At 42.8% G+C, this 19,132-nt stretch overlaps 1 protein-coding gene across 1 annotated transcript in view; it reads left to right on the top strand.

Annotated features, from left to right (window-relative positions):
* Positions 1–17,025, top strand: part of LOC138528223 (extracellular calcium-sensing receptor-like) — a 262,202-nt gene extending 245,177 nt beyond the window's left edge. Inside the window, exons 5-6 of the mRNA XM_069639680.1 lie at positions 8,288–8,411; positions 16,100–17,025. Of these exons, the coding sequence (XP_069495781.1) occupies positions 8,288–8,411; positions 16,100–17,025 (1,050 nt within the window). The remainder of the gene's footprint in view (positions 1–8,287; positions 8,412–16,099) is intronic.
* Positions 17,026–19,132: the final 2,107 nt, after the last annotated feature.

Here is a 19,132-nt window from a genome sequence, read left to right as displayed (position 1 = left end):
GGCTTTTGCTTTTGCGGCACTAATGAAGGAAAAGCCAGCCAGCTGTAGTAAACAAAGGCTACCGCTGGGTGGCTTTCCCTTCATTAGTGCTGTAGGCGGAGGACGGGACCGGAGACCTGAGCAGGAAAGCTGCAGCCGAATCTCGATAAGTGCTATTTATTTTTTTTACAAAAAATAAGCACTAGCTGCGGTTTTTTTTCTAAGTTTTCCGGGCTGGAGGAGCCTGGAAAACTTAGAAATAAAACCGCAGCTTTAAAAACGTTGTATTTATGTTTGCGGTCGCTTTTGAAGCGACCGCAAACATAAATACAATGTTATTGTGTTGGAAAACGCTGCAATTTTTCTTTCCAAGTTTCTCAGGCTCCTCCGAGCCTGAAAAATAAATAGCACTTACCGTTTCAGGTCTCGACTCATCCATATGGGTTTGGCATATGTCAATGCTGTTTGATGGCTGACACACTCATCCTCATTGCTCATATTTTGTTCAGTGATTTTGTCATCAGGTTGTAGGCTTGAGTGGGTTTTATCACCCTCACACAAATCTATACATGCATTTGTACTTTTGGTTACCTCATTTAGATTCAGCAAGGAATGTGTTTGATTTTTATCCTTGCGCTCTTGATTTAAATTTGTCAGATCCATTAATAAAGTATTTACTATTTCTAAGGATTTTCTCCTTTCTAGCTGATCCTCATTTTTCATTTGGCCAATAAAGGGGACGGCATTAGTTACTACCTCAGGAAACGTTCCAAAAGACGGATCTGGATCTAAATTAACCGAGAAAAATACATCAGAATGGGGTTCATCCAGACATATTTCATTCCTTACTGCCGTGACACTCTGTCTATCATTGTGTTTATCATTGTGTAGGAAGTCTGTAATGTGCCTGTATTCCTCTTATCGTTTCGGCCCTCCCCCTTGGGCTCTGCCCCCTCAGGCATGCATTTCCGCTGCGCGCAGACCCACGGGACACTCTCGCCAGCATCCATGCTCCAAAGGCCTCCCCCGCCCATGACCGCAACAGCTGAGACCGAGGTGGCCCGTGAGGGGGACAGCGGAGCAAGAGCGGCCACAAGGAGACATGGAGGACTCACGGAATCAGAAGCGGACGCGGGCAAACGCGGGCGGGCCACTGAAGCGGGTCGCCAGCAGGCGGCCACAGGCGGGCTGAGGCAGAGGCAGCCGGGAAGACCACAGGCAAACCAGCCGAGGTCACCAGGCATGCACCACCAGAGGCTCCCTCGGTCCCCACACGGTCCGCCAGCTCGGCCGCCAGGGCATCCCATGCCACTACGCAGCCGGTAGGTTTCTGATTTTCCCTGCATTCTGTCATAATTTGCCTGCATTCTATCATGGTTTCACCACATTCTGTCATGGTTTCTACTTCCCCGTGTAACAGGGTACAGCGTGAACTTGTGTTTGAGCTTGTATTTGATCTTGTATTTGAGTTTGGCTTCTGAAAAATCGGAACAATATGTACAATAGTGTTACTAAATGCACCATCAATGGTAATACCACAAAGTGAGGTTGACATTGGTACTTTTCCTTCAATGGCTTCACAACAGGAAGAAAATATCCCTAGGTCTAAAACGCACAAAAAAACTAACTATTTTTCCAAAGAAGCCAATGCTGCATTCGATGAAATCCCAGAGAGTCATAAGTTGTTTGTTAAAACAACAACATTCTTCACATCCTTTCCAATGCCTGTCTGCAAGCAGCAGCAAATGCCCACTGGATCCAGATAACTAGGTGGGAACTGAGACCAACTATCAATGCCACAATACAATACAATAAAGAATGCAGTGCCATCAAGGAGGAGTTAGGAGAGGTCAGATTGATGACCCTACAGAACAGGTATGTTCTGTACCTCCTCACAGCCATCGAGGGAGGAGTGTGTGCAAAGATAGGGCCATGTTGCTTTACGTATGTACCCACACATGATGATGAGAATGGGACCTTGACAGAGGCCATATACTCCCTGAATGAGCTGCATGATAAAATGGAGGAGGACGTGGATGACATTGAGGATGATAACTAGTTCAGTTATCTATTCTCCTGGATGCCTACCTGGCTAACAGATATATAAAAATTCCTGTTGCCAATTTTGAAACTGGTCCGAATGGCTTTTTGCATCTTGAGAATAGCAATAAGCCAATGTAAAAAGACTGGCAAGAAGGCACTCCAAATTAATGTAATGGTTAATGTGGCTAACACCGTACATCAGTGCACTCAAACTGATAATGAAGTTTACTGTCCCATGTACCCACTGGGTCAGTCAGCTAGATGACCTGGAGCATTGTTTACATGCCCAAAAGATACCCATAACTACAATGTGCACTAGATGAAATGTGACAACAATGGTGAGTGCTGTCTTATGACATGCAGTGCAGCAGAATATGTAGCACAAGGAGGTAACTTGAGGGTGGCCACCAGAGTGTGGCTGCCCAAGGATGGTTATAATATGAGACAAAATGAAGGAGTAGTCAATGGCCCTCATTACAACACTGGCGGTAACCAATGGCGCTATTAGCACCATGGTTGCTGCCGGTATTGTAACAAGTCTGCCATGGTGCAATGGGGAATTACCACCCCATTCCATGGTTGGCGGGGCGGTAATTCCCCATGCACCATTGGTCCTTCCCCATTCCCATTTTTACCCCATAGGGCTCAATGGGAATGGGGAAGGTGATAATTACGGTACCGCAAATTGCGTTACTGTAATTACCTTCAAGGTCCCTTTGCGGGTCCCTACTTTAACGGCTGGTCCAGACCAGCTGTTAAGGTCGGGAGCCGCAAAGGGACCTCGTAATTAGGCGCTAAGGGGTTAACGGCGCCACAGCCTTTTACGGCGCCATTAACCCCTTAGCGCCAGGGTCGTAATGAGGCCCAATGAGTCGACCAGAGGGGGGAATTTAGTGGGGCAATTATTGTCTAGAGAGCATGATCAGACTCTGCCCACCTGCCTCCCTCAGAAGAAACAAAAGTATAAGTTAAATCAGGACACATTTGAAACTGCACTTTAAATTCTCCTGGAAATGCAGCTGGCATAAAGAATAGTTAGTTTCGCTACACAAGTAGGGCACAGATAAGGCATTAGCTTGCAAAATTAGTGTGTTTTAAAATAGAATAGGCTCACTACACAATTAGGGCAGACCAACTGTAGACAGGATAAGGTTACTGCTACCCATGGGTAGAGATATCATGTGACATGCATGCACCAGGTACTCAGTAGATAGCAAGCAAATGTGTCCTGCAGAGGAAAATAACTTGACAAGCAGCTGCCATTTTAAATTTCACCAGCACAGCAGATAATTGAGCTCTGTAGCTTTAAGAAAAGGCCACAGTTAAACACGCTATTTGAACAAATACATTTAATTCAGGAAAATGCTGTGGCCAGCTAGAGAGTAGCGGCCTCAAAGGAATGCAAAGGCAAACGACTCTGTAGGGGAGGGTTACATGGCAGAATAAGATACCATTGTGTGCATCCAACTGACAAGGTGAATCAAGTTACAATAAAACGGCAGACTATTTGAAGTCTATGGGATGTACTGAACATTCCAGAAAGTTCATGAGTATTTGGCAGATTAATATCTCAGTTACCGGCTAGGCGTGACAGTGAAATGCGATGCGACTAAAAAGTGCAGTAATTACTGTGCATGTGGTGAAAGCAGAATGATTCTTTATAATAGTTATTCATAAATGTGTCAAAAACAGGATGGCATAATTGCTGTTGTAAGAAGTGGTCCTTGAGACTCGAGACATCATGGCGGGGATAATATGGGCTGTTTTATTTAATGAAAGAACAAAGGCAATACGCTTGTCTTCTCTTCCCAGCTACATAAAACATGGCACCATGCAACCAGTTCATGGAGAGTGTGACCGCATGTTAACCGAAAAGCACATGTCTTTTTTCACTGCAGAAGTAATTTACACCCTACCAATAATATTTAAGCATGATGAGGTAGCACATTTTTATGTGATAGTTTATGGGTGGGGTCTTAGATAAGAATTGTCCAATCATTAGTTTTGGACATATAGAATTATATATGTATCTTAGTAGAGGGAGCCAATGACCAGGATTGATAGGTTTTCATAACTGTGACATAGAAATGTCTATAAAAACTGCTATGTCCTGTTAAGATGTGGAGAACTCTTGATTGAGAGCTTGGCTGTTAATCTTGTTTTCCCCCAGTTTATAGTGCTATTAAAACTGGGTTATCTTGCATTTTGCATCCCACAATAACTCTGGGTTGTCTAATTTTTGTTGGGCAAATAACAGTTAGAGGGCTTTTTGGCATGTGGCCTCTGTTTCAGTTCATTACACAGTAAAGCAAAATCAGTAGCTAAAGTTGGAGCCACGTTTTGGGCCTATGTTGATATACAGGATATTCAAATTACAGAAAATTTCTTTTAAACAGTAATTCTTGGCCACCAAAAATCATCCCCAAAATATGGTGTCCATATTGAGCTAGGGATGTCATTCTTAGGGGATGAAATGGTGCTCGAACCATTCTTGCACTGGCTCAGATCAGGGGCCAACCACAAGGCAGGGTTTACACATTCCCCAATTGAACATTTGTTGGATAAGGGTGTGTGCTGGTGGTGCAGTGGTTGTCTCATGTAAGGAAGCTCTGCCATCATTGAATTCTGAACATTATTTTAATAGTCCTATGATCATGAATGAAGCTGTAGCTACACATCTTAAGCATCAGTTGCTATCAATAGCCATTGCTGATATCGGATCTATGGACAGTCAGAAGGGCACAAATAGAAATCTGGTCATTATGTCATCTGATGCCATTCAAACTTATTCATTGTGGACACACAATCATACAGAAAGAAATCTCTTGAATCGAGCTAGATTGAATTATCTTCTTATAAGAGCTACGCTGTCTGACCAGTCAGGGGGCAGGAAGGGGACAGAGCTCCCTTTGGGTTCTGTGTCGAGGAGGATATTCTGTACTTTGTGCTTTTCTGCCCAATCTTTAAAGATATTAGAGCTAGAACGCTCCTGGTCTCAATTTTGAAAGATAGACAATTTGTGCATTGCCATCTGCATTGTTATAATTATTATGGGCAGATTAACCAAAGGTGAGCTGGTCGCTGTTGTCATTTTTAGGACAAGCCCTTGCTAAAAGGACATATGTGTTATCTGCCTAATGTTGTTTAACGGTTGCCTTATTCTCTTTAGGTCTAAACTAACTCAGATGGTACACATGTATGATTCCTTAAAAGTATAAGGAACTAATTGTGATGGAAAGTATTTTAGCATATTAGTAATGGCTATTAAACTGTTGTCTTTTATGACTGTAATGCCTGTCTATTGACTATATTTGTAAAGTTTATTTTGCACTTGAGATTAATGCTACCGTTATTAAGCTGTGAAGAAAGAGTATTATATGTGTTGATTTGCAATTGCACTTTACACTGTGGTTATCTTTGTCTCTTGGTTAGTCTTGGGCGCATTTATGAATCTTAGTTTGTGGACAACACTATGATTTTGATAGAACTGTCTTCTAAGGCTCTAACTGAAAATAGCGCCTGGAAACTCACTACATATTGAGTTTTATTATTTATTATTGTTTCTTATTGACTTGTAATGTTTATACTGATGTATGCATGTGTGTATTTCTATGCTTACGGGGCTAACTTGCTAAAAAAGCTGTCATAATTAAAAAAAAAAGATCCACATTGTTTATATATCGGGAGATCATTTACTCCTTTCGGTGTAATAGCCAAATACTGACTGTGAGGCACATAATATCTCACTTTGTACATGCCAAGAAAATCAAAGTAATTCAAGTCATTCCCTGGTTATATCACAGAGCATAGTCCAGTTCGTACCTCTGAACCACTCAAGAGAATGGGAGAGGGTGTTTAATAGGCACCTGCTTTTCCCACTTTAAAGTCACCATTGACAAAATGACAAATGTACACTTTTTGCATAGTAATGAAACAGAAGCACAATTGAGAGGAACCTAGTAAACTTACACGCTGAATATACATTTCTCTTTTTGTAATGATTTACATCCAGGAATGTCAAGCAGTCTGTCTTTAAATTGAGTTTTCTCAAATATTGTCTGAAATACTTGCTTGTCTATTGTGTGAGGGGGAGGTATTTATTTTCAATACATAAAAAATAGAGAGACATAAAATGTTCTGATTTTATTTTGTTTTCTGTAAAAGGAATGCTTTTTCCTGAATCCTCATTCACTTTTTATTGAATGGTGAATGTAGGCACATATTGCAATGTGTGTTCTCTAAAAATGTCTCCATTTAAGTTAAATGCAGCTTTAACCATTCAATCAACCAGTACATGATCATATATTATTATAGTAACCGCTGACATTGGGAAGTCATTCATAGAGAATGGTAAAGATAATAATATGTTTATATTTAAATTGATTTGATTGTTTCTATGTCATTAATAAATACACTTGCTGTGCACACCTGTGTGTTTCATGTCCCGAAAGGGAAGGGAGTCTGTAGGGAATCAATACAGTTAAACTGGCATGTCTCAGGTTCATAAAAATAACGTTGATACATAAATAAATAGTATGCATGCCTGATTTGGGGTGGGTAGCAAATTCCCCGAATCTAGATGTCGCCCGATCCTACATAATGCATGCTGAACACATTTTGGTATGGTATGTTACGGTAAGGCTTTTTTAAAGCACTTGTTCATCTCAAAGGGGCATTTGGTGGTAAACAAACATGTTAATTGGTAACTGAGAGAAAGGGAAAATAGTTTGGGGGTGTGAAGAGGTTAAATTCTTCAGAATTGCTGAATATCTAATGGGGAATATAGAGGTTTTAAGTTTAGATCTAAAGATGAAATGTTCTGGAATAAGTTGATAAGTTTAAACTTGGACTTACTAAAACTTAATGAAGCTGAATTGTGAAATCTACAGTATCTTCAATACTGTCCTTTGTCTCTCTTGCAACCTGCACATTCTATATGTGATCTTTCAGATTACACAATCCTCTCTGTTTGCTCGCTCCTTGCTGTGTAATCCTTTTCATAAGGTTCTGTTTTCCACCGGCAGGCCCCATACTTTGCTAAAGTTGCCATTAATGTTCATTCTACATCCTACAGAACTCGTCCTCACTGTTCCTTTGCAGGACTGCTCTCTTAAGTCCTCCTGCAGATCCCCATCTCTTTTACATTTGATAGTCCCTCCATCCCTCCTGCAGGTCCCAACCACTGTAACCTTTTCCATGAACACATTCCACATACCATCTGATGGTCCGGAGCTCTTCAGACGCTTTCATCATCATCTATGCTTTTATTTCAGCTTACGCCACAAAAGGTTCATGCAAGACAACAATCAAGACATTCAAAAATACACGATCGAGCCACAGTAAAACTAAAAAACATGTCCAAACTTCAGTATATAAAAATAAAATAAAATCATGTAAACACTTTGCAAAATATCAGTACATAACAATGTGGCTTACACTCATGACCTAAGATAGTGGCAACCCACCAAACCAAAATAGGGACTACCAGACTAAGAATGTTCTCCACAACCATATTTGATATCTGATTTGGTGTGGAATGCAGACCCTGTATCATAGACGATTACATCCCCAGTGACCAGGCCAAAGGGAATTAGCAGTAAAAACTCACCTCAGGGTTGTGTAAGAGTCACAAAAAATAAAGTGCATTGTGCCGTCCTGTGTATAAATGTGCCATAATAGCCCCCATCAGCCCCTTATTGATGGTTACAAAATGTTCTCCTGATTGACCAGGCCTGCTGGATGAAGTGGGAAAAGGCAAAGACCACACAATCCTCAGCTGTGCTTTTGGATTGTGGTAAGGCCTCATGGAGGTGTCTAATGTTACATTTCAGCAACATGGGCCTTGTGTACCTTTTCCTAAGTGCCAGATCATAGGGGCAGATAAACAAGAAATTCTCAGTTGACTCCCTGTCAGTGTGCAGTCTGGGCAAGCATCATGTGCAGCCGCATGCCATTTGAATGATAATTTGTTGAGGGTCAACATGCCCAGACCACGTTTAATATACAGGCTTCTCATCAATGGTGCAGAAATGTTATCCAGATAATCTACCTTCCAATGGCTGGTCTGCAGCTATGATAGTCGCGTGCTTGGGGCATTGATGAAAAAACTGCCAATGGTATGGTGTAACTTGGCTAACTAGCCTTCCTGGATTAAAGATTTCATCCCAACCACTGTAACCTTTTCCAAGAATGCATTCTCCATCCCACCTGAGTGTCCAGACCTCTGCAACCCTTTTCATGAATGCCCTCTCCGTTCCTCCTGCAGGTCCCACGCTCTGTCTGCAGTGACTCCTGTCCTCCAGGGTACAGAAAGGCTGCCAGAGAGGGGGAGCCCATCTGCTGCTTTGATTGTGTCCCATGTTCCCAGGGTGAGATGAGCAATGGTACAGGTGGGATAACATTTGATCGTCTATATATGAAATGTATTATCTGGTTAAGTTTAAGTGCTCATGACATTGTTTTGTTCTTTTTCTTGTGTGCGAGTCATTATATAAAAGTAGGATTTTGTCAAGTGGGCAAACAAAAAACTGCTTGCCTTAAATATTGCATCTACAGTGTGACACTAAGGGCCTCATTACGACCCAGGCGGTAAGTTACCGCCTGGGTCGTACCTTTACCGCCATGGCGTAAACTATGTTTACACCATGGTGGTTGGTGGATTTACCGCCCCATTCCAAGGTGAGTGGGGCGGTAAATCCCCATTTCCCATTTACCCTTCCCCATTCCCATTTTTGCATAATGGGAGTGGGGAAGGAGATAATTACGCCACCGTAAATTACGGTGCCGTAATTATCTCCAAGGTCCCTTAAAAAGCAGGCGTTAAACTCACCATGGCACTAAGGGACCTTGTAATCAGGCGTTAAGGGTCGGCGCTGTTTACAGCGCCTTAAACCCCTTAACACCTGGGTTGGAATGAGGCCCTATACCTGAATCAAGCACTCATTGTAAAGGGGTCAAAATGATTCCAATTAAAGTTGTTGTAAAATTCAGCAAATTGCGCCAAATTATACAAAGAGCAAACACCTCCACAGAATGTGTCAATGTCGGGCGTTGCAATTGCACCAACAAGATTGGAGAACATTGGTGCAATTTCCAACTGACACAAATAGCGTTACATTGTAAGCCAGAAAAAATGAGACAAAGCAACATCATGTTGCTCCAAAATATATCACCTGGAAGCAGTTGAGCAATCAGCAGACAAAGAAAGGTAAGTTCATCACTGCATAGAAGAAGAAGAAGTATGAAAATGAAATGTGGAGATGCAGTACCTTCTGCACGATGGCTGTGCTCAGTGCACTGCTTTATGTGTAGTGTGATTTATTTGATTCCCCACTTAATTCCTGGCCATCCGGTCATGACTTGTGGGTGTCAGTATCTTAATCTCTAGTTTTAATCTTTAATCCTGCCCAGAGATTTGATTCTCAGAGACTTTACCAGGATTTGTAGAAGTAAATCATGATCAGTAAACTCCTCCAAACATTGAGCGACGACAAAGCAAAGATTAGACCACTAAATCAGCAATACCAGAAACCTCCCAGGAGCTTTGTTTCCATATAGCTCCTATTTCCTATTGACTCTTTTAAAATGGCAGTACACTTGTCATGATGATGTCATAGACTGATTTAAAATGTCCTCCATTAATCTTCATAGCCAATCAGCTGTATACTTTATAGGATTAACATCTGTGATTCAGCCTATTCTTTTGTTCATGCAGTTGACTTTACAAAATGTCTGATTCTCAAAAATTAGATGACCATGTAAATGCACATTAGGGAATTTCAGGCAACTATAACATTTGTATTCTGGGCTCCAGTAGTGAAATCTTGGAATCTCCAGCTAGACCCTTGGCATAGCTCTTGGGCTATGTTTAGATCACACGTATCTGCTGGGGACGCAATAATAATAAGAACCTGACATATGGGTCCCTTCACTAACATTCTGGGCTGTGGGCAGCACCCTGCTGTCTCAGCCCAGCTCACAAGTCACTCCTTTCTCTATTATCTGGTTTCCATCTCTCTCCTCCATTCTGCTCTCAAACGTCTATAATAACCAATTCCTGCTTGTCTTTATATAGTTCTGAATGCCTTCCCCGTGGGCTTGAGCCTGGAAAGATATGTTCAGCTGGGATGCCCACTTGTAAAAGGGCTGGGCTTGTCTGGAAGTTCCAGCCTTGCTTGGGTCCAAATGATGTTGTGGGAGCCAGCCTAAAGATACATAAGACCCCCCAGCCATTTTGGATTTTCTGGTTCCTTCAGGATGGTCTGGGAGGGATGCATCCTTGTGTGATGCTGTGAGGCAGGAAAGTACTTTTTTGGGGTTTATTATTGTGTTACCACACTTAATTCTATGTCGCCTGTAAGTTCCAAATGTTTTTGTACGTTTGCAGGTATTGTAGACCTAGCGCGACACTCCACAGACTCAGACCAAACAACAAACAGTGTGAGCAGGTCTGTGGACCTGAATGAGGCTGTACCGTGGGATGTAGTCCTGCAGAGCTATGCCAGAGCCTCTGGACAACTTTCTTAGGATGTTGAGGGTCCTAGACAGATAGTTGGAGCCTGTGGCTTGGGTAGGGTCTCTAGCACCTATCTGCTGATGATCCAAGCTTTGAGACTGAGGTAAAGGGAGGGTAGACAGGGGACCTACCACATATTACTCCCAGGCCCATTCTCATCTAGCTAGCGGAGATAGTTGCCATCTTGGTCATAATAGTTTGATGAACTCTTTGCAGTACAGTCTGAAAAGGTGGACACCTATTTAAACTTACTTTCAGTTCTATTACAACTTTCCAACCAAGGTACCTACAAAAGTGTGTTAAGAAATTGCAAAATGTTCTATGCCAACAAAAAAATTGATGGACGGATAAAACGAGATTGAAATATGCAAATTCAATCCTATGAAAGCAGATTCTCCACTGTGGACCTGCATGCAATCTTTACAATCCTTCCTTCTGGACCATGGGGGTCATAAGGACCCTGGTGGTAAGGGGTTAACGGCACCGGTAATGGGGCCGGAGCCATCAACCCCTTACCGCCCCATTAAGAGTCTGCTCGCAGGACCCGCAAAGGGTACCTGGTAAAACCAGGTGCCCTTAGCGGGTCCCGCTAGCAGACCAGGGAGCTACCAACGGGCCCGTTATTAATGGGCCTGTTGTTAGCTCCCTCCCCATTCCCATTGAGCCCTATGGGGGCTCGAATGGGAATGGGGATGTACCGGGTCTGGGTTCCTTGAATGAGGAATTACCGGGTCCTCCAAGGTTGGAATGGCCCGGTTATTCCTCATTCAAGGAACCCGAACCCGGTACCTGGTAAGGGGGTAACCATGCCGCAAATTGTGGCATGGTTACCTCCACGGTCGTAATGACCACCTATGTCTTTTACCCACTGACGTAGTACGCTATTTAGGAGTCACCATACATCTGTAAAGAATCTGGATCATATTTTGTCCAGGTAGGCCAGATTAAAAAACAGCTTCATCTTTTCAAATCCAGCTGGTCAATGTGTGTGTCTCTTCCAATTGCACTTTAGTAATGCTTCATACATAGGTTCTTACGTTTTCCCAAATAACTACAACAGTGTCTTCATGGGCTGTACATATGTCTATGCCAAAATAAAGTGTTATAAAAAGTATGCAAAAAGGTTATACATATACAAGTACTGTATGTCGGTAGAAAATGTAAATCGGATTGCGTTTTATGACATGTTTTTCAAAAGCGATGTCTTAAGTCTATTAAACACAAGGTAATGGCAGAACATTGCAATGGTCTATTATACAAACAACTTATTAAGACATAATTTTTTTGTTGTTTTTAAAGTGCTTCAAAGGATCAATCCTCCTTGAAAAGTGACATATGCTAATTAATATATATGTTATCAATTAAGTTTCCATTGTAGAGCTAATTGAAATTACATGATTGAAACATGATAACCACTAAAAGACAGACAGGTATGCTCACTTCTGTGTGTATGCTTTTTCTTGAACCTATAGGCAAACATCATTAGAACTGTGGCACACAGCTTTTGATGTCTACTTCCTACTAGAGACAAGATTCCATTGGTTTCACTGACCAAAAATAAATAAAAATAAATACAACAACCTAGGGAGCAATTTCACAAAACATTATGTTTTGACCATGTTGGTTTTGATCATGTGTGACATATATGATATCCCTCTGCATGTTGACACATTGTGGAAATACGATTGGCATGTACTAACTGGGAGAACAGTGCATTTTAGTGCCAATGGTGTGGTAATTAGTGCAAAAATTGGAAAAGGGGTTTTGTCCGCTAAAATGTTACACTGGAAGCCACAATTCCTGGAGCATCCTGACTGTGGCTTGACTCTCTTGGGGTAAGAAGGCATGTTTTTTAGGCTTACATTGTGGGGTCAATAGAGTGAGGATGCCCTTCCCTAATTGAGAGAGCCTGTTCCTGGCCCAGTGAGACACAGATGTACTGGGACTTGATTTTGCCTCCTTGATATTGAGAGATCCTCTTCCTAGTCCAGTGAGACACAGATGTACTGTGACTTGATTTTGCTTCTTTGATATTGATACTAAAGCCTCAAGAGCGAATGTTTTTGACAGCGGCCAGTCACTGTTAAAGGCAAAGGTCTCTGTGGGAAACCTACAGAGCAGCTCTTCAAAGTCCAGTAAAGTAGTGTGTTGTACCGCAAGAATTATAAGGAACACGGCAAGTGTGAGATTTCCAGCATTAGTTACAAAAGATTTTGAATTGAAGGAGTCATAGCCGACAGTATTGAGTTTTTTGTGATCAGTTGACACACATGAACCTCAGAGAGAACATAACCACAGCCACCGCAGCCATGTTCAGGAATGTGGTGCAGTGAAATCCCATAAGGACATCCGGGAATAATCTAATCCGGTGTCTGAGGTCCATGTTTGACCAGCAACTCTCCCCACACCATCACATGAAGGTGTGTAGAGCCATCAGAGAACTGGCATAAGAGACGCATGGGCAGTAGGTCACATCTTATTACGTGTATTGGAAAGAATGGCCAGAGGCGGTGGTTGGTATCTCAGGGGTAGGCCAATTCTGAATTGTACAGGTTTTAATGGTGCAGCAAGGCCACACCCTCTAAGGACAGATGATGCTCTGTTAGGAAGTTCATAGTTAATGTAACCAACTAGATAAATTAAACTGGCTCATCTATAAGGCTCATTGCGTAAAACCCTATAAAATCCTACATTTTCTGTGCTTGCTTGCCTCCTTTCGGGACTGGGATACTATGCCAGTTTCCATGCTCATTTCTGCACAGCTGTATTGAAATGAATCACCTTTGCTGTCTGAGAATGCTGATTGGACTGTATGGTGAGGAATTTGGGCTTCAACAAAGGTCAGCACAAAAAAGGAACTCGGTCCCAGTATCAGCTCCGAATGCCCCCACAATTCTGCAATGAAGCAAATCTATCAAAATGTAACCTTTTCAACAATATTTGACCATTCGATGAATGGAGTGTTACCCAGACCTGTAACAGAGGTTAAGGGTCATTCTAAATCTTCCGGCCATCACCTTTGGTTTCGCTATAGTCACCCCGGGTGGGACGGGTATGCCCAGGTATGGGTCCCGAGACTGCTGGGCTTAAAGACCCAAGCTACTCTTCACTGATGATGCCCAAAGAGGCGAAACATATCCTGGGATGCTCGTGGTGTCATGCAGAAGTGCTGACACCCAGCAGTTCGGGATGGGGTTCCCCTTCTTGGGGTGGGACTAAGCCTGATTTGCATATAGTGTTTCCCCTCTCGGAAATGACTGGGCAAAATAAAGAAAGATAGTATGGAGGATTGCCCAGAGCTGTGCCAGAGGTTGAGATTGATTCTAAACCTTCCAGCCATCACCTTTTGTAAAGACCCCAGCCAACTGCTGGCTACCAACACTCTATACACGGTTCCACTACTCTAGAGCTATGTCTATGCAATAAACAATACATTTAAAGAATATATGAAATCTGCATAGCAGCATTTTACTGCTGCCAGGCAAATCAAGCAATGATGGCTGACTGAATCCACCCTACTTGTAATCCATAAGAAGTAGCTGCTGAGCAAAAACTCTTCTTTCAGATCTGCTGTATCATCTGAGACTGAACGACCAGTGTCAGTCATCACTTGTGACGATGTCCTGCATCAGGGTTATAGATGCCACAAGCACCATCATTAGAAACACCACTGTACAGGACCACCATTTTAGCCCAGTGGTAGTCTGCGTTGGTCACCTTAGGAGCCTCCCACTCACCAGCTTTATAATTATGCCTCAAGCATTATGATGTTGTGAAACCCTCGTAGCACACGCCTCAAGCTATTGGCTGCTAAAATCCTGAGCTCCACATTCATCAGTTTTAACCATGCGACAGTGTTGTCACAAAATCCAGCCAGCAATGACATGCCACGCTTCAGTGCCTGGTGCCTTTTTCCAGCCAGCAATGACATGCCACGCTTCAGTGCCTGGTGTCATTTTCCAGCCAGCAATGACATGCCACGCTTCAGTGCCTAGTGTCTTTTTCCAGCCAGCAATGACATGCCACGCTTCAGTGCCTAGTGTCTTTTTCCAGCCAGCAATGACCTGCCACGCTTCAGTGCCTGGTGTCTTTTTCCAGCCAGCAATGACATGCCACGCTTCAGTGCCTAGTGTCTTTTTCCAGCCAGCAATGATATGTCAAGCTTCAGTGCCTGGTGTCTTTTTCCAGCCAGCAATGACATGTCACGCGTCAGTGCCTAGTGTCTTTTTCCAGCCAGCAATGACATGTCACGCTTCAGTGCCTGGTGTCTTTTTCCAGCCAGCAATGACATGCCACGCTTCAGTGCCTAGTGTCTTTTTCCAGCCAGCAATGACATGTCAAGCTTCAGTGCCTGGTGTCTTTTTCCAGCCAGCAATGACATGCCACGCTTCAGTGCCTGGTGTCTTTTTCCAGCCAGCAATGACATGCCACGCTTCAGTGCCTAGTGTCTTTTTCCAGCCAGCAATGACATGTCAAGCTTCAGTGCCTGGTGTCTTTTTCCAGCCAGCAATGACATGCCACGCTTCAGTGCCTAGTGTCTTTTTCCAGCCAGCAATGACATGCCACGCTTCAGTGCCTGGTGTCTTTTTTCCAGCCAGCGATGACATGTCAAGCTTCAGTGCCTGGTGTCTTTTTCCAGCCAGCAATGACATGCCACGCTTCAGTGCCTGGTGTCTTTTTCCAGCCAGCGATGACATGCCACGCTTCAGTGCCTGCTGTCTTTTTCCAGCCAGCAATGACATGCCACGCTTCAGTGCCTGGTGCTTTTTCCACCAGGAACTTTTTCATCTCTGCAGGGCTGCTGTCCTTCTGGGACAATCATGACAATCTTAAGCTTGAGTACATTCCTTTGCCTTATCTTTGGTGCATATCTTTGACAAGCGTCATGTGTGAGCTCCAAGACCGTTTCTAATTCCAAAAGTAGCCTATTTTACAAAATGCTGCTCCCAACTTAAGGACGCCTCTGTCCAATTGACCACTGCCAACTTTTTTAAACTCTTCTCCCACCATGATATTGACATGGAAAGTTATACTGCATTGCCATGGATTGTGGTAGCTGCCCCCATTGTTGTTTTGCTTTGAACCTTCACATATTCACCCTCTTGATCCAAGGGAAAAACATAGATTTAAGATGCCACAATTTTTAGAAAACATGTTGGTGAAGATCTGAGAGTTGAGAGTTATATCCTACGCTATTACAATGTTTGATGTAGTAAATACCATAATTTTAAGTAGTGAAGGAATACACACCATTTTATTACCCTAGTGTAATATTTTTTTTAAAATCACATTTAGTGAATATTTGGTAAAAACAAGAAATGCGTCTATATGTTGGTTGCAAACACAAAGGGGTAGGATTACTCTGTGAAAGCAGTTTTAGTTATTGCTTGCATACTGCAAGAAATATCCACTTTGTGATGAATAGGGTGGACCAAACAGGCATACCGCCACTGACAATTCCATGACAGACAACTACTTCCAAAGCTTGTTCCTTGTTTTTTCTGGCAAATCTTAATTGTTATATAAGTTATGAACATGCTAAATACCATGTTTATTTTTTAGATACAATTCAATGCTCAAGATGTTTTGAAAACCAATGGTCCAATCAGAGACGTGACAAATGCATCCAAAAAGTGATTGAGTTCCTTACATACGAAGAGCCCTTGGGTCTAGCACTCACCATCTCTGCCTCCACCATGTTTCTCCTTTCTGTTTCTGTGCTGGTCGTCTTCATCAGGTACCACAACACAGCCATCGTCAAAGCCAACAACCGTGGGCTCAGTTACCTCCTCCTCGTCTCACTCATGCTCTGCTTCCTCTGTTCCTTCATGTTCATCGGCCGCCCCAGCAAGGTCAACTGTATGCTCCGGCAGACCATCTTTAGCATAATATTTTCTATAAGTGTTTCATCTGTTCTGGCCAAAACAATAATTGTCGTTCTTGCCTTTAAGGCAACAAATCCTGGCAGCCATGCAAGGACATGGCTTGGATCAAAGACACCGTTGTGTACAGTCATATTCTGCTCATTTATCCAAATGATCCTCTGTTTTATTTGGCTATGGAAGTCTCCTCCCTTTCCAGAACTCAACATGACGTCTTATAATGAGAAGATCATCATTGAATGTAATGAAGGAGACACCATCTTCTTCTACTGCATGCTGGGATACATGGGCCTCCTCGCCACCGTCAGCTTCATCGTGGCCTTTCTCTCCAGGAATCTCCCTGGAAGCTTCAACGAGGCCAAGCTGATCACCTTCAGTATGCTGGTGTTTGTCAGTGTGTGGATCTCCTTTATCCCTGCGTACCTGAGCACGCGGGGGAAGTACATGGTGGCCGTGGAGGTGTTTGCCATCCTGTGCTCCAGCGCTGGACTGCTTGGCTGTATATTCTTTCCCAAATGTTACATAATATTGTTCAAGCCTCAAAAGAACACTAAACAATATTTAATTGGAAAAGTGCAATTTGGAAATAAAGTTAAAGAAGGATAATGTTTAGAGGTGTACATTTCTTTTATTCTTAAATGCGTCGATTGGAAATAAAATCAGATGTATGGAAAATGATGGGTAATTGAAACATGATAAATGGGACAAACACTAAGGGATAGAAAAGGAGAAAGGAAAAGTGTAAGAGAAATGAACATCAAAAATGAAAGGACTAGACATGCAGAGATAACCTGACAGATAGGATGAAAAATAAAGTAGAGCGAGAGAGTGAGTTAAAGGGAGAATGAGAAGGAGGGAAAAGAGAGAGCGGGGAGAGGGAGAGTGAAAGAGAAAGAGAGAATGCGAGAGAGGGGAAGGTAAACAGAGCTGCAGGCATAGAAGTATAGAAAGAAAGGGAGAAGCAGAGAAAGGAGGATAGCAAAAGGTAGACAACAACATACAGCAGTATATAGACACAAATGCCCAGGGAGACAATGATAGAGCGCACAGGAAATTACAGTGTGAATAGGATATAGTGGATTATATCAAGTGATGCATTGAGAACCAAGAAAGCCACAAGCAAGACTTAATGAATAACAGAAGAGAATGGGAGACCAATAGAGAAAGAAAGAAGAGCAAGAAAGAGAGAGAAAGGTAGAGACAGGGAGATAGAAAGAGAGAAAGAGAATGATGTGAAAACAGTGATCAAGAGAAAGACTGATACATATTGCTACAGAAAAACAAAAAGTGAGGAGGAAATGTAAAAGAGAAGATAAGTGGGTAATAAAAGAAAAGGCACAAAGTGGTGGTGAAATAGGGAGTGAGAGACATTAAAAAGAAAACATCAATCTATCCTCATGTCCACAGATTCAAGCAGTACATAAGAACTTGAGTCGATGGCTGTATTGGTAAACTCGAGATGGCAGCTGGGGAAAAGAACAATTTGAGTGAGATAATAGTTAGGTACATACTAGCACACTCAGAAACATTCCACAGATGCTATTGGCCTAAAAGAGTATATTGAGTGAAAGAGTTCTCTGAGTATATCACAGCAAGAGGTGGTTGCTGAGTTTGTTTGAAAAAATAAAAGATGTGATGGCTGGAAGGTTTGGAATTAATCCTAACCTGTGGTATTGCTCTGGACAACGCTCCAGACCAGCATTCTTCACCTGCCAATCCAGAGCCGCTAACTGCAGCCTGAGCCAAGAAAAATGGAAGGTATTGTGCGTGCACGAGGGAAGCTTGCGCTGCTGCTTCCTGGCCATGGCGGATTAACGGTGAATGGGCCGCTTGACTGCTGAGAAAAGAAGTCTCCTTTTTTCTCTTGGCCAAATTGATACTGACAGTGAGTGATGGACGGAGTAGACTAAGCAGTGCAGGTTACACATGAAATGCAAACATCAGGGATGAAATGACTGCCAGGGTGGTCGAGGAAACTACAGAAATTGAGAGGGTTTTCAATAAAGTTCCCCGGCACAGCCCTAAACGGGACGAGAAGGCAGACCAGGTTCTTACTGCTGATCTTGGCACCAATTATTCAGTTTCCTAATGTACCCTTCACAGTTCTGAAGCTCCCAGCAGCGGTGTGGCTACAGGAATAGAAACTGGTGGCATTGAGGGTATCACAGGTATCGAGACATTTAGATTATCCTATAATAATGTCAGTGTCCAGAGACCCTGCTGAGTGGGTTCTGAAGCTCCCAGCAGCAGTGTGTCTACAGGAAGAGAAACAGTTGGCATTGAGGGTATCACAGGTATCGAGACATTTAGATTATCCTACAGTAATATCAGTGTCCAGAGACCCTGCTGAATGGGTTCTGAATCTCCCAGCAGCAGTGTGTCTACAGGAAGAGAAACTGTTGGCATTGAGGGTATCACAGGTATCGAGATATTTAGATTATCCTATAGAAATGTCAGTGTCCAGAGACCCTGCTGAATGGGTTCTGAAGCTCCCATCAGCGGTGTGGATACAGGAATAGAAACTGTTGGCATTGAGGGTATCACAAGTATCGAGAAATTTAGATTATCCATTAGTAATGTCAGTGTTCACAGACCCTGCTGAATGGGTTGTGAATCTCCCAGCAGCGAAGTGGCTACAGGAATAGAAACTGTTGGCATTGAGAGTATCACAGGTATCGAGAGATTTAGATTATCCTATAGTAATGTCAGTGTC

The sequence above is a fragment of the Ambystoma mexicanum genome, chromosome 7q (genome assembly GCF_040938575.1).
Source record: "Ambystoma mexicanum isolate Mex_15411 chromosome 7q, UKY_AmexF1_1, whole genome shotgun sequence".
NCBI classification, from domain to species: Eukaryota; Metazoa; Chordata; class Amphibia; order Caudata; family Ambystomatidae; genus Ambystoma; species Ambystoma mexicanum.
Note: the sequence above shows the minus strand (reverse complement) of the source record. Positions and strands in the feature narration are given on the sequence as shown.